The sequence below is a fragment of the Hipposideros armiger genome, unplaced genomic scaffold, assembly GCF_001890085.2.
Source record: "Hipposideros armiger isolate ML-2016 unplaced genomic scaffold, ASM189008v1 scaffold_278, whole genome shotgun sequence".
NCBI lineage: Eukaryota > Metazoa > Chordata > Mammalia > Chiroptera > Hipposideridae > Hipposideros > Hipposideros armiger.
In genome coordinates, this window is record NW_017731628.1 from 921,599 (window position 1) to 933,183 (window position 11,585).

The 11,585-nt window shown below is 45.2% G+C and overlaps 1 protein-coding gene across 1 annotated transcript in view; it reads right to left on the reverse strand.

Moving 5' to 3' along the window:
• Nucleotides 1-5,492: 5,492 nt before the first annotated feature.
• The window catches only part of TNFRSF11A (TNF receptor superfamily member 11a), a 63,544-nt gene continuing 57,451 nt past the window's right edge, over nt 5,493-11,585 (reverse strand). The window contains exon 11 of the mRNA XM_019657690.1: nt 5,493-5,936. Coding sequence (XP_019513235.1) covers nt 5,632-5,936 — 305 coding nt within the window. The 3' untranslated portion in view covers nt 5,493-5,631. The remainder of the gene's footprint in view (nt 5,937-11,585) is intronic.

Sequence of the window (11,585 nt, forward strand, 5' to 3'; positions counted from 1 at the left end):
AAAGTGTTCGCATGTCAGTTTTACTAAAGGGGAATGGAAGGAAGAGATGTTAGCCAAGCATGGCTTCCACCTGGGTCCAGAGGACTGTGGAGCATAGAGATGGACAGAAAGAGAGAAAATCAGACTCCCAAGGGCCCTGAGAAGCCATGGAGAAGAGGGTCAGTCAGAAGTCACTGAGGTCACTCCCCACTTGCAAACGGATTCAGTGCTCCCCTTGTTAAAACCTTGGAGGGCACGGGGCTGTTTACAAAGGGAGCCACTTCCTTAGTGGGGGCTGCCGTGGGGGTGTCGGTCCAGGGTTCCCAGCATCTGTGGCCTCCTCTGCACCTCTGGGCTTGGCTTCAGTGATATCGCCTGACATGCTTGTGCCTGCTGCTGGCCCCGCCACAGCCCAATTTCAGGTCCCCACCTATTTTTGGCCAAGCTTTTGGTGAAGTGTCAAGGTAGTTTGTTCACGGCACAGCCCTGGGGGCTGAGGAATTCCACAGATAACCCCTTCGCAGCAGCCTCATCAGGTGCCCTAGAGCACAGCAACGTCCACAGGTTTCCCCAGTTCTCTAGGCTATGCCTAGGCTCCTCAGGACTCTCCTGCTATCTTCATCGCCTTTCCCAGAGGTGCTCAGGGCCCAGTGTCGAAAGCACTCAATACAAATGATGACTCACCAATCAAATGTTAGGGTTTTAAATGCTTTAACCCCTCTCCAAAAGGGGGCTGTACAACTCCTGCCCAGAGCACCCCACAGCTCCGCAGAGCAGATGGCCTAAGGGAGTCTTTGCCATCAGAGCCTGTCAGACAGCAAACATTTCAAAATTATTCCTCTTTCACCAAAGACAGCATGTTGCTAAGCTCACCCTCTTGCCCAGTTCCTAGAGTTTGTTGAATCGGTGTAACGGTGAACAGGCCTTTTATCTATTTATGTAACAGGGTCCTCCACCCAAACCATCTTATCAGTTTTCTCCATTTTAAGAATCTAGTCACTTTTCACTGATTGTGCCAGTGGAATACAGCAACACAGTAGAACCAGTTCCCAAATCATGTATATCTGGCTTTGGAAGGAACTTGGAAACTTAAACATGAACGTGATGTTTCCCCGGTTGTAGAAATCCACCCTACTCTGCACGCCGGAGGAGGCGCCATTAGAGCCTGGGCACCGCTCTGCTCTTGCTACCAGGTGCACAGCTCTTGACTTCACCATCCTATTCTGAACAATGCCCCCCGGTAGGTAGAAGGGAAAGGCACCCCCATTCCTCCCCTCCTCATATCCACCCCTCTCCCAATGTCACTCTGTAACTCTGCCCACCCAGAGGTGGGGGTCTGTTTCCCCACATCTGGAATCTGGGCTGCCCTCGTGTCTTGCTTTGGCCAACAGAATGCGGCAGAAGTGACAGCACGTCAGTTTGAGCCTAGGCCTCAAAAACCCTGCCACCACCATGAGAACAAGGCCAGGCTAGTCTGACTGGGAGGATGGGACCATACAGACAGGGCTCAGTCTAGCCCAGCCAACCCCCAGCCAGCCAGCGTCCAGACTGCACCTGGGTGAGCAAGCCCAGCTGGAGAGCCAACCAAGCTGAACCAATCCACAGACTTATGAACAAATAAATGGTAGTTGTTTTAAGCCGCTAAGTTTTGGGTAGTTTGTTACACAGCAAGAGCCTTCTCTCCCCCACCATATGAAGGTCCAACTGCTCTTAACACTTACAGGTAGATAGAGATTGATTCTTCCTTCTTCTCATAGTTAAATATGGGTAGGAACTATTAGACTCCATTTCCCTTTCAATTCTTTCACTGTTTAGCCAACCTATATTTTAAAGAAATTTCTTATGAGATCTACAGCAGATATATCATCAAAACAAGCAAGGCATGTTCTGTCTCAACTCAGTTGTCAAGGGTTCTACCAAACACAATCTAACCAACATTTAACACCACAGCACACCATAGAAATCAGAAATAAGTCAGGTTATCATCTTACAAAGAGCCCTATTTAAGCAAACCATGGATAACATCTTTTATGGTCAAATATACATTTAATAATCTCTTTATCACATTCCCTTCCCCAAACAATTTCTCATTATTTTCATTTCATTCTGTTTACATTTGTCACATACATATCTATAATACAGACACAAACCTATAATTGTTATATATTTCCCATCATTTGTCTTTGGGTCAATATAGAATCCTAAGAGAAATGAAAGCACAAGCCCACACAAGTTTTTATAGCAGCTTTATTTGTAATTGCCCCAAACTGGAAAGTATCCAAATGTTGCTGAATAGATCAGCTGTGGTCCATCCTTATAATGGAATACTACGCAGCAATCAAAAGGAACTAACCACTGATGTACCCAACAACTTGGACGAATCTCAAGGGCATTATGGTGGGAGAAGCCAAACTCAAATGGCTACCAACTGAGTGGTTCCATTTACAAGACATTCTCGAAAAGGCAAGATTATAGGGGCAGAGAATAAATAGTGGTTGCCAGGGGTTGGCGATTGCAGAGAGAGGACTGACCACAAAGCAAAACAGAGGAACTTTGAGGGTGCTGGAAATAGCCTAGATCTTGACTGTGGTGGTGGTGGTGGTGGTGAGACAACAATACATTTTTGTCAAAACTTATAATAAAACTACATACCTAAAAAGGGTGACTCTTACTGGATGTAAATCACAAACTCAATAAACCTGATGAAAAAAATTATGGCGATTGTTCCACTGATGTATTTGGGTTGTCGGAAAAGTCATGACATTTTTTCTTCTATATTTTTCGTTGCAAAAAATGCATCATNTGCTTCACTGGCCCAAGTTGGCACCATCATTGCGCTCTTCCTGGGTGAGGCAGATCAGTCGCCGGCTTCTGGACGGCCACTCACGGCGGCTGCTGGCCGCTCATGCTGGCTGCCGGCTACACATGGTAGCCCATGGCAACCCACTGCCACAGGGGACTGCAGCCTACGCCGTCGCTGGGGACCCACGGCAGCCCAGCTCCAGATCGAGCTGTTGTCCAGCATCTTAGCTGTAGAGGGCAGTGTCACTGGCCCTCTTATGTGGGATCCGAACTGGGGCCCTCTGGCGTCCCAAGCCAGTTCTTAACCAATGCGCCACTCAACTGGCCCTGGAAGCTCTTTTGAGGCATAGAGCCAACAGGCTGTCTGCTCAGGATACAAAGTGTCTAATGCAAAATTTTAGGGCTCACTGCTGATTGTGAGAAACTAAGTCTGATTATAATTGAAAAGGTTTGGAGTGTTTAAAAAATAGTCCCATCGTTGACTTCCTCGACCCACACCAATTCAACTCCAGTTCAACCTCATTTGGCTATAGCTGAAAACAGAAGAAAAGAGGAAACAAACCTACTGGATCTAAACATGGCCGGCTATCCACAAAGTCACTGTTAACGGTAGCGCAAACTTTGGAGCTTGGGTGCAAACCTCACATACTAGCTTTGTGAGGTGGTAGAAGTTTATTAACCTCTCTGACCCCATTTCCTCTTCTGTGAAGATAGCAATAGTCACTGGTGGATTAGCTGTGATGATTAAATGAGATAACATATGTAAATCACTTTGTAGGCTGTTTCAATGAAGGGCAACTATTTGCCTAAGTGTCAACTAACTGACAGGAAGTGAGGCTCACTCTTTATCTTGAGTAAAGCTCACATTCTCATCTTCTTCCTATGATAGAATTGTTGGTGTTGGCTGCTGTGCCTCCTTCCTCATAGGCAGCCTCAGTGGATTTATTTACAACAGGAATTTAAGGTCAAGAGCAGAGGCTGCTGCCTTTGGGAGAGGCCTGGGCTCAGTGACAAATGACAGCTTAGCACCAAAGATCCTGGTCACAGCTCAGGGCCCCTGGCTCTGCTGTCACATCACATCTCAGTCTAGACATTTGAAGTCTTGCGGGGCCTAACGTTTGTTTCTTTTATCATCAAGAATAATTTCTCCCCAGGTTTATTGAGAGACAATTGACATATAACATTATGTAAGTGTAAGGTGTATAACATGATGATTTGGTACATGTGTATATGGCGAAAGGATTCCCACAATAAGGTTAGTTAACACATCCTTCACCTCACATAATTACTTTGTGTATGTGTGGTGAGAACATTTAAGATTTATTCCCTTAGCAACTTCCGAGTATTTAATACAGTGTTGTTAACTGTCATTAGCATATTGTACATTAGTCCCTGGAACTCATTCCTCTTACAACTGGGCGTTTGCCCCCTTTGACCAATATCTCCCCATTTCCCCACCCTCAGTCCCTGGCAATCGCCAATCCACTCACTGTATCTATCAGTTTGGCTTTTTTAGATTCGGCATATGAGTGAAATCACACAGTATTTGTCTTTCTCTGTCTGATTTCACCCCAGTGGGTTTCTAGTCATCACTTAGCATAATGCCCTCAAGGTCCATCCATGTTTTCACAAATGACAGGATTTCCTTCTTTTTTATGGCTGAATAATGTGTCATCAGGAATTACTGCTCTCTCCTTCCTTTACTTTCTGGACCATGGCCAGCTCTGCTTAATAAAAATGCATTTTTTAAAAAGGAAGGAAGACATGTAAAGAATGCTTATTAAAATAGTCCCACTTTCCCCCCCAACTTCTTCAGAGCAGAACATCACATTTTGGCTGCTTCTTGTCATGGCTTCAAACTATAAAAGAAAAATGTATCTCTTCTTGAGTCATTACTGATGGAGCAGAAATTGGAAATGAAAAAACAGCCCACAACGATCTCATCCTCACTGTGTTTTCACTTCTTACCAGACCTCAGCAGTCTGGGGTGATGTGTGGTTCAGGGCCACCCCACTCCATCCTCCTCTGCACACAGTCCTGCCCACAGGCCTGACTGTCCCAAGAGGCCTTGGTTTATGTTGGTGGCCCTCCTTGGCCACTGATTGGACTGATCCACGGAACCTATGAACGGAAGTCTGGTTCAAAAGTTATGTTGAGNCCCCCAGCCATCACCAAAAAGACAGGCACCTATTTGTGAGAAGGGGCACAAAAGAAAATATGTAAAGAAGACCATCACCCTTAGGAGAGTTCAAGAAAATCCTTAGTCAAAAACGTGTGTGCGTGGGATGGGGGGAGGGGAAGAGTATCAGAAAAATGTTGTGAGATTAAGTGAAATACAAATACGGGGGGAAAATAATAGATCCAAATAGAACAGGACCGCCATAAAAACAGATGTCATAAAGAGACAAACTACTGACGAAATGAGAATGGAAGGTGGGAGGGAAGGGAGAAAATTCACAAAAGGGAGTAAAAAGTGGAACAACCAAAGGCAGCAACGTGTACCTGAGTTATTAGTTGATATGCGACTGAATATCAGTAAGTGGTAATAACACATTTACTTTTTTTTAAAAGTTCCCGATTCTACGAAGAGCAGGATGGGTAGAGGATGTCAGTAATTTGACGCAGATGTACCGAATGGAAAGGAGTCAAGGGCAGATCCGGGCCGCCGCCCCGCCCTCGGCCCCAGCCCCGCCCCAGGCCCCGCCCACCCAGGTGCAGGTGCGCGCAGCCAGCGCGGCCAGGTAGGCTCTTTCGGGAGCAGAGGGCTGGCTGATGGCCCGGAGGTCACTGCCTGTCCGGTGGCATCGCGGCTCCGAGGCGCATGGAGTGCTGCAGCAGGTCCCTGAGCTCTCAGCGCTGCGCCCCGGGCGCACGGGCCTCTGCCTCGCCCTGCTCCTGCACGGGCCGCGAGGCCTTGTCCAGCCCGGGGGTGCCGCACGTGTCCGGGAAGCGCGGCCCGAGGCCCGCGAACGAGTCGCAGCACGGCGAGCTCTCCTCCTGCACCGGGCGGCCCACCGGCTCCCCCGCGCCGCTGCCCGGCCCCGCCGGGCCCTCCTGGGAGTTCTGACTGACGTAGACCACGATGATGTCGCCCTTGAAATTCATCACCTGCCCGCTGGAAATAAACGTGGAGTTACTGTTTCCAGTCACATTTCCTACAGGGGAGAGGAAGAGAGAACACGCAGAGGGTGAGTCATCGATTCCTGGTAAGAACTGAGTCTTGTGAGAGGGAAGTTTCCCGAAGAATCAAGGGGCGATGGAGCTCAGACAAGTCTCCTAATGTGCACCAGGGACGCCCAGGAGTTCCTTCGTGCCTCCTCTTACCAGGCCTGGCTGAAGCCAAGGAAGGAGGGAGGGAGAGCGAAAGAAGAGGAAACGAGAACAAGATAGAAGAGAAGGAAGACGATGGGCCATGCTCCAGTTTTGTGTTTGCTACTTAGGACTCCGGGAATGCTGCCAGGAGCACACCCAGACTGCAGACACACAGACAAGATTCAGGTGCTGCAGAGGGGTGTGTGTGGGCGTGATTCACATGCAGCAAACAGCCAATGGCCCAACTATAGTCAAATGCATCAGGACCGGAAGTGAAGGCTGGAGGGAAGGCTGTTGCTTCAGAGGTCCCTGGAGCACCCCCCCAGCCCAGTCTCCAAGTGTGACCAGACCCATCACTGAGGCCTCTGTCACCTGGGGAGCCTTTCCGCCTCCCACCTTCCTTGGAGGTGACTAAAAGCTCAGCCTTGGAGGGCCTTGGGGCCACCTGGGCCCAGTTTAGTGGATGTTAAGGAGTTAAAAAAAAAATGTTAAGGAAATTGATTAACAAAAGATTCAAATCACTAAAATGGGGGAGAAAAATCAGTCCTATCAATCATTCTTTCCTTCTGAACCCTGAGGGGTGTTTTGTCCCTAGGGGTTCTATTATCACCACTCCACAGGTGTCTAGATTTTATCCAGTCTTTAATTAGTGAGCCTTTGGAAAAACAAACAGGAGGTTCAACAGATGTTAGGAAAGCAGTTACCTCTTATTGTATTTTAAAGACTGGTGCTGTCGCAATATCCCAGGTGAAAATTGAAAACAAGTGCCACAAACCAAGCAGATACAGAAATGTCCCCAACACTCAAGCATCACACTTTTAGTCTGACCAGGGGAGGTGAACTTCAACATGGTTCCTCGTTGTGAACTTCCTTGACATTTTCCTTCTCTATTGTGACAAAGCTTAACCATAATTGATACAAATAAAATTGTTTCTGTCACCATTCCACCTTGGAAGGCATGTTTTGGGTGGCCTGACTGAACTACCAGTGGCTTACAGGCAATTCCTCTGGGGATCCTTCCTTCCACCCACACTGCACTGAAGTACAGTGTGGTCCATGAAAACACAGGGAATTCAATCGTGAGCAACAAATCAAAAGTCACATGGGAAGATTCGTGACTCAAGCTATTTCTCCCTTAGGCAGTCACAGGGGGTATATTCCAACATAAGTAGTAGGGGGGTTTATTTGACTAATAACACCCCCCCCCCAAGCAACATGGGGGAGGCCAGTTAGTATTTCTATTCTCTAACGCAGACTGACCCACGTTCTCCATTCCCTCTGAAATATACCGACGGGTGCTCACAACATACAACAAACTCTAAGCTAGGGGTCTGCTCTCTAGTATGTCTGCCTTTCTGCTCCCACCAGTTACCAAGTTAGCTCTCAAGTCTGTTTGTACCATGTGGAGCTTATTAGGAAATCCAATTAAAAGTGAGTCCCTAAACACAAAAGAATATATCAACAAACGGCTGAACTGGTATGGTGGTGTGGGCAAGGCAACTGTTGAAGAGAGAAAAGAAAACAAAAAGCATTAAAAGTCCAGAAGGATTTTTGCACTCAAATTTGTTTTGCAAATGTCTATATCTTCTCTTTCCACACTAAAGAAACAGACAGAATTAAGATGGCATGGTTCACGTAAAAAAGGCTCAGGAAACTATAATCAGCCAATATATATGGCTCTAAACTAAAAAATCATCAGGGTGTGAATGTAAGCGGTGTGTTTTAAGTTAAAAATGATGTTGAAGTTATGAACTTCTAAATGATGTTTTCAGGCAACTCAGCAACTAGTGACTAAAGATTGATACAGGACTTCTACTGCAGCCACAGCAAAATGAGTGAGCGAGCTAACAGAAGGCCTCCTGGTTGAGGGATCCCTAGTTAGTTAACAGAAAAAGTCAGTGAGAAACCAAAAACAATATGTACCATAAACATTCTATTGTAATTTAAGATATAGCATGTTTAATTGGGGAGAATCATTAAACACCACACTGTGCATCTGAAACTAATATAAAATAATATGGAATGTCAACTATAATTAAAAAAAATATATATATATATATATAGTTATGGGATATAAAGTACAGCATAGGGCAAATAGGCAATGGTACTGTAATAGCTATGTGCGATGTCAGAGGGGCAGACTTGTTGGGGTTATTTTATCACTTTGTCTGGGGTGTAAATGTCTAGTCTTTATATTATTTTGTACACCTGAAATTAATAATGAAAGAATGTTTAAAATATATATATATAAATAAATAAAATAGAGCATGTTTAATAAAATCACTAATTTTAAGTTGCTTAGAAGTACGATTTTCTCAGTATAGTTCTTTTTTATTATTACAGCATTGACTGCTGGTTTTGTTGTTCTTCAATATAATGTGAAGCTAGACAGAGGATACCCCTAGCCACTGCGTGATTCATGTACAGTTTTGAATTTAATTTCACCTCTTCTTTGTCCTGTTCATATGGAGCTTTATCTGTTTATGTCATGGTATATATGAGTTCTCCCCTATTTAATTTTACTTTCTAGCAAATCGTCATCATGAATCCACTGCTGTTCACTTTCTTCTGTGTCCAAATCTTCAGTGTGTCTGAGTTCAGATGAAAAACCATGTTTTTACCATTATCTTGCACCTCAAGATTGTGTGTTAAGTTTTTTGCCTTAAGAATTTCAGTCCATGCCATTGCCTCATGGAAAACAATATCTTTGATCTCTCCTATAGGATCTATATTCTTTTCTTTTTTAGCCCAAATGGAACTCAAGCTCTTTTGCCTAAGAGATATATCTAAACATTTTAGAATCCTTTGACTCACAGATTTGATCAAGAATATTACTCTTGGGGTGGGGGCACTGTGGGGGGAGGACAAAAACCAGGCCTTTAAATTCTTGACCATTAGGATGCCAAGGAAAGTTACCTACAAAGAGTGAGATGCTCAAACAATTATATTCTTCACATGTTTCTTTATCGAAGGTACAAAAACAACCTCTCATCAAGTCTAACTAAGTCCATTTCACCCACGCTGACTTTTATGAGACTAACTGGTACAGTTACTTTAGTAAACTGATACAAACTAAATTTCTTTATAAAGCTCTGATTTGCTGCTAACAGTAAATGACAGCAGAGCCATCTTCATGGGCGTGTGACCTGTGCCATCACATAGGGCCCCTGTGCTCAGAAGGGCCCCACTCTTGGTTTAACACTCTTCTCTCATCATCTTGAAATTCTTCCTCATTTTTGCACAAGGAGCCTCATATTTTCACTTTCCACTGGGCTCTGGAAACTATAATATGTAGCCAGTCCCGAGGGGCAGGCAGCTCCTAGGGATATTGCTCTGGGTCCTCCCCGCCTCCCCCTCCACCCCTCACCCCATGCTCTAATTTAGCATCACTCTTTTTGGAGGTAACATCTTATAATTGGGACACGTTTCCATATTGCAGAATTGTTTGCCCATCTGATTTTCTCTATTGACAAGGAACTAAACATGTGGTAAAACACTGAATTGCAGAAGCTTTCCATCAGTGCTCTTAAAATAAAACGGATCCTATGATATGCTTCTTTGATGTTCAAGCCACCTGTCCTTGCTGTAAAACTTTCAACACCGAGTTTCTGATGCAGGACTGAGCCCTGTCCCTTTGAGAAAAGGTTGATCATACCTTTAATGCTTTGCCACCAATCTCTAGTTTGGGTTTCTTTAAAGTAGAATGAGAACTAAGTCACTTGCCAAGCAGTCTACGCACAGGATCCTTCTAGGGTTTTAGCCCCTCCGTCCTTTCGCTGTCTCACACTCCTCAGCCGCAATGGCAAACATTCTTGGCAACTCACTTCTTGAATTGTCCTGAAGTATTTAACGGTTTTCACAGAAACAGTTCCAACGCTCATCCACCTGGTTTTTTACCAGTTAATGTAGCAGTTAGGGTTTTGAATCACAACAGGATCTGCTCATTACTCTCAGGACTGGCTTTTTAGTAAGCATGGCCACGTGGGAGAAGGGCATGGGTACTCTAGAGTGACCCATTAGCTGTGAGTAATCAGTGTGCTGTGGGTTTCGGTCAGCTTACTTTGCAGAAGGAAAGGAGAGTGTGGGCCAATCTATGGGTTAGATGGAGACAAACCGAGAGAGCACCCAGTACAGACATAACAGTAATAGAAACAACACCCCAAATCCAGAATTCACCAAGTGCTTTTTCCATGTCAGGCTGGCTGCATTGTAAACACCAGCTCGCAGGTGCTTTGTGTGTGATCATTCCAAGTTTGCTGCTCCTTTTCCCTCTCCTGACTGACCTTGCTTCCAGGATGAAAACGAACAGTCTTCTTTTTGCATGGCTTGTCATAATGCGACTTGCCTGCAAGTAATCTAATAACATCAGTGTCATCTTGGTGTTTCAGTGTCTGAAGATCAGCGTATAGGAGGGTGAGAAGTGGGGGGGGGGGACAGAGGAGGGTGCAGGGGTCTGAAAGCTCTCTGGTCTTGTCCTGGCAGAGGCCCCACTAGCCGTGGAATTCAGGACCAACCACCTAACAACTCTCCGGTCCTCCGTCTGCTCATTTATGAAATGAGCATCAATTTTCAAGACTTGTAGCCTGGCAGGCTGCAGCTCTCTGACATGGTTTACTTTCTGACATAAATGTTAAATGAATGAATCAATGAATGCGTGAANGTTATGTATAAACTTGTACATAGTATATAATACACACACATACACATTTGTGCACGTGTGCGTGTGTGTATATGTTGTGTATATATAATTTGCCCCCAAAATGTATACACATTTTAAGAAAGGAAAAAAATGTATTAAAATTGGAATACTCAATAGATACTGATAACAAAAGATGAATACAAGTCACGTTTGACTTCTGCAATTACAAGAGGTGCTCAAAGTGGTTCCCATCAGCGTCCAGACACTTCTGATTACAGTGAACTACTGCTTGAGCAACACTGACCAAAGTGTTCACTTGTACACATTTTTTTGTATACATGTTTTTGGCATCCCCGGTATATATAAAGTTTATATACTGTATGTACACACACACACACACACGTGGCCAGTGGGTTGTGGTCACTGGAAGTGAAAGACTTTGGGAGCTGAAGATTTGGGGAGAGAGCAGCCATGACATGCAATGTGCATAGCCAAGTTACAAGAGGAGACGGACGGAGGCTATGAGTCTGAGGAGGAAACTGGGGGAGCGAGACTAGAGGGGCAGTGTCTGGAGCTAGCTCATTCTTGCTCTTCCAGCATTCTGGGGTTCATGTTTCCCTGGGTTCTTGAGACCCCTCCCTGAATTGACCTGATATTACCTGAGTGGGTTCCTAGACCCTGAAAACTTCGAACAAGCCTTTGAGAGAGTCAGAAATAGTTGTTATTTACAGCTACCATTGAGCAGGGTTTACGGGTTCAAAAGCCCATTGAAAAACCAGGGCTCTAGATCCATACCTGCAGCCAGTGGCTGAAATGGTGAGGTGCAAGTCCGAGCCCCGCCCTTTAGATCTGA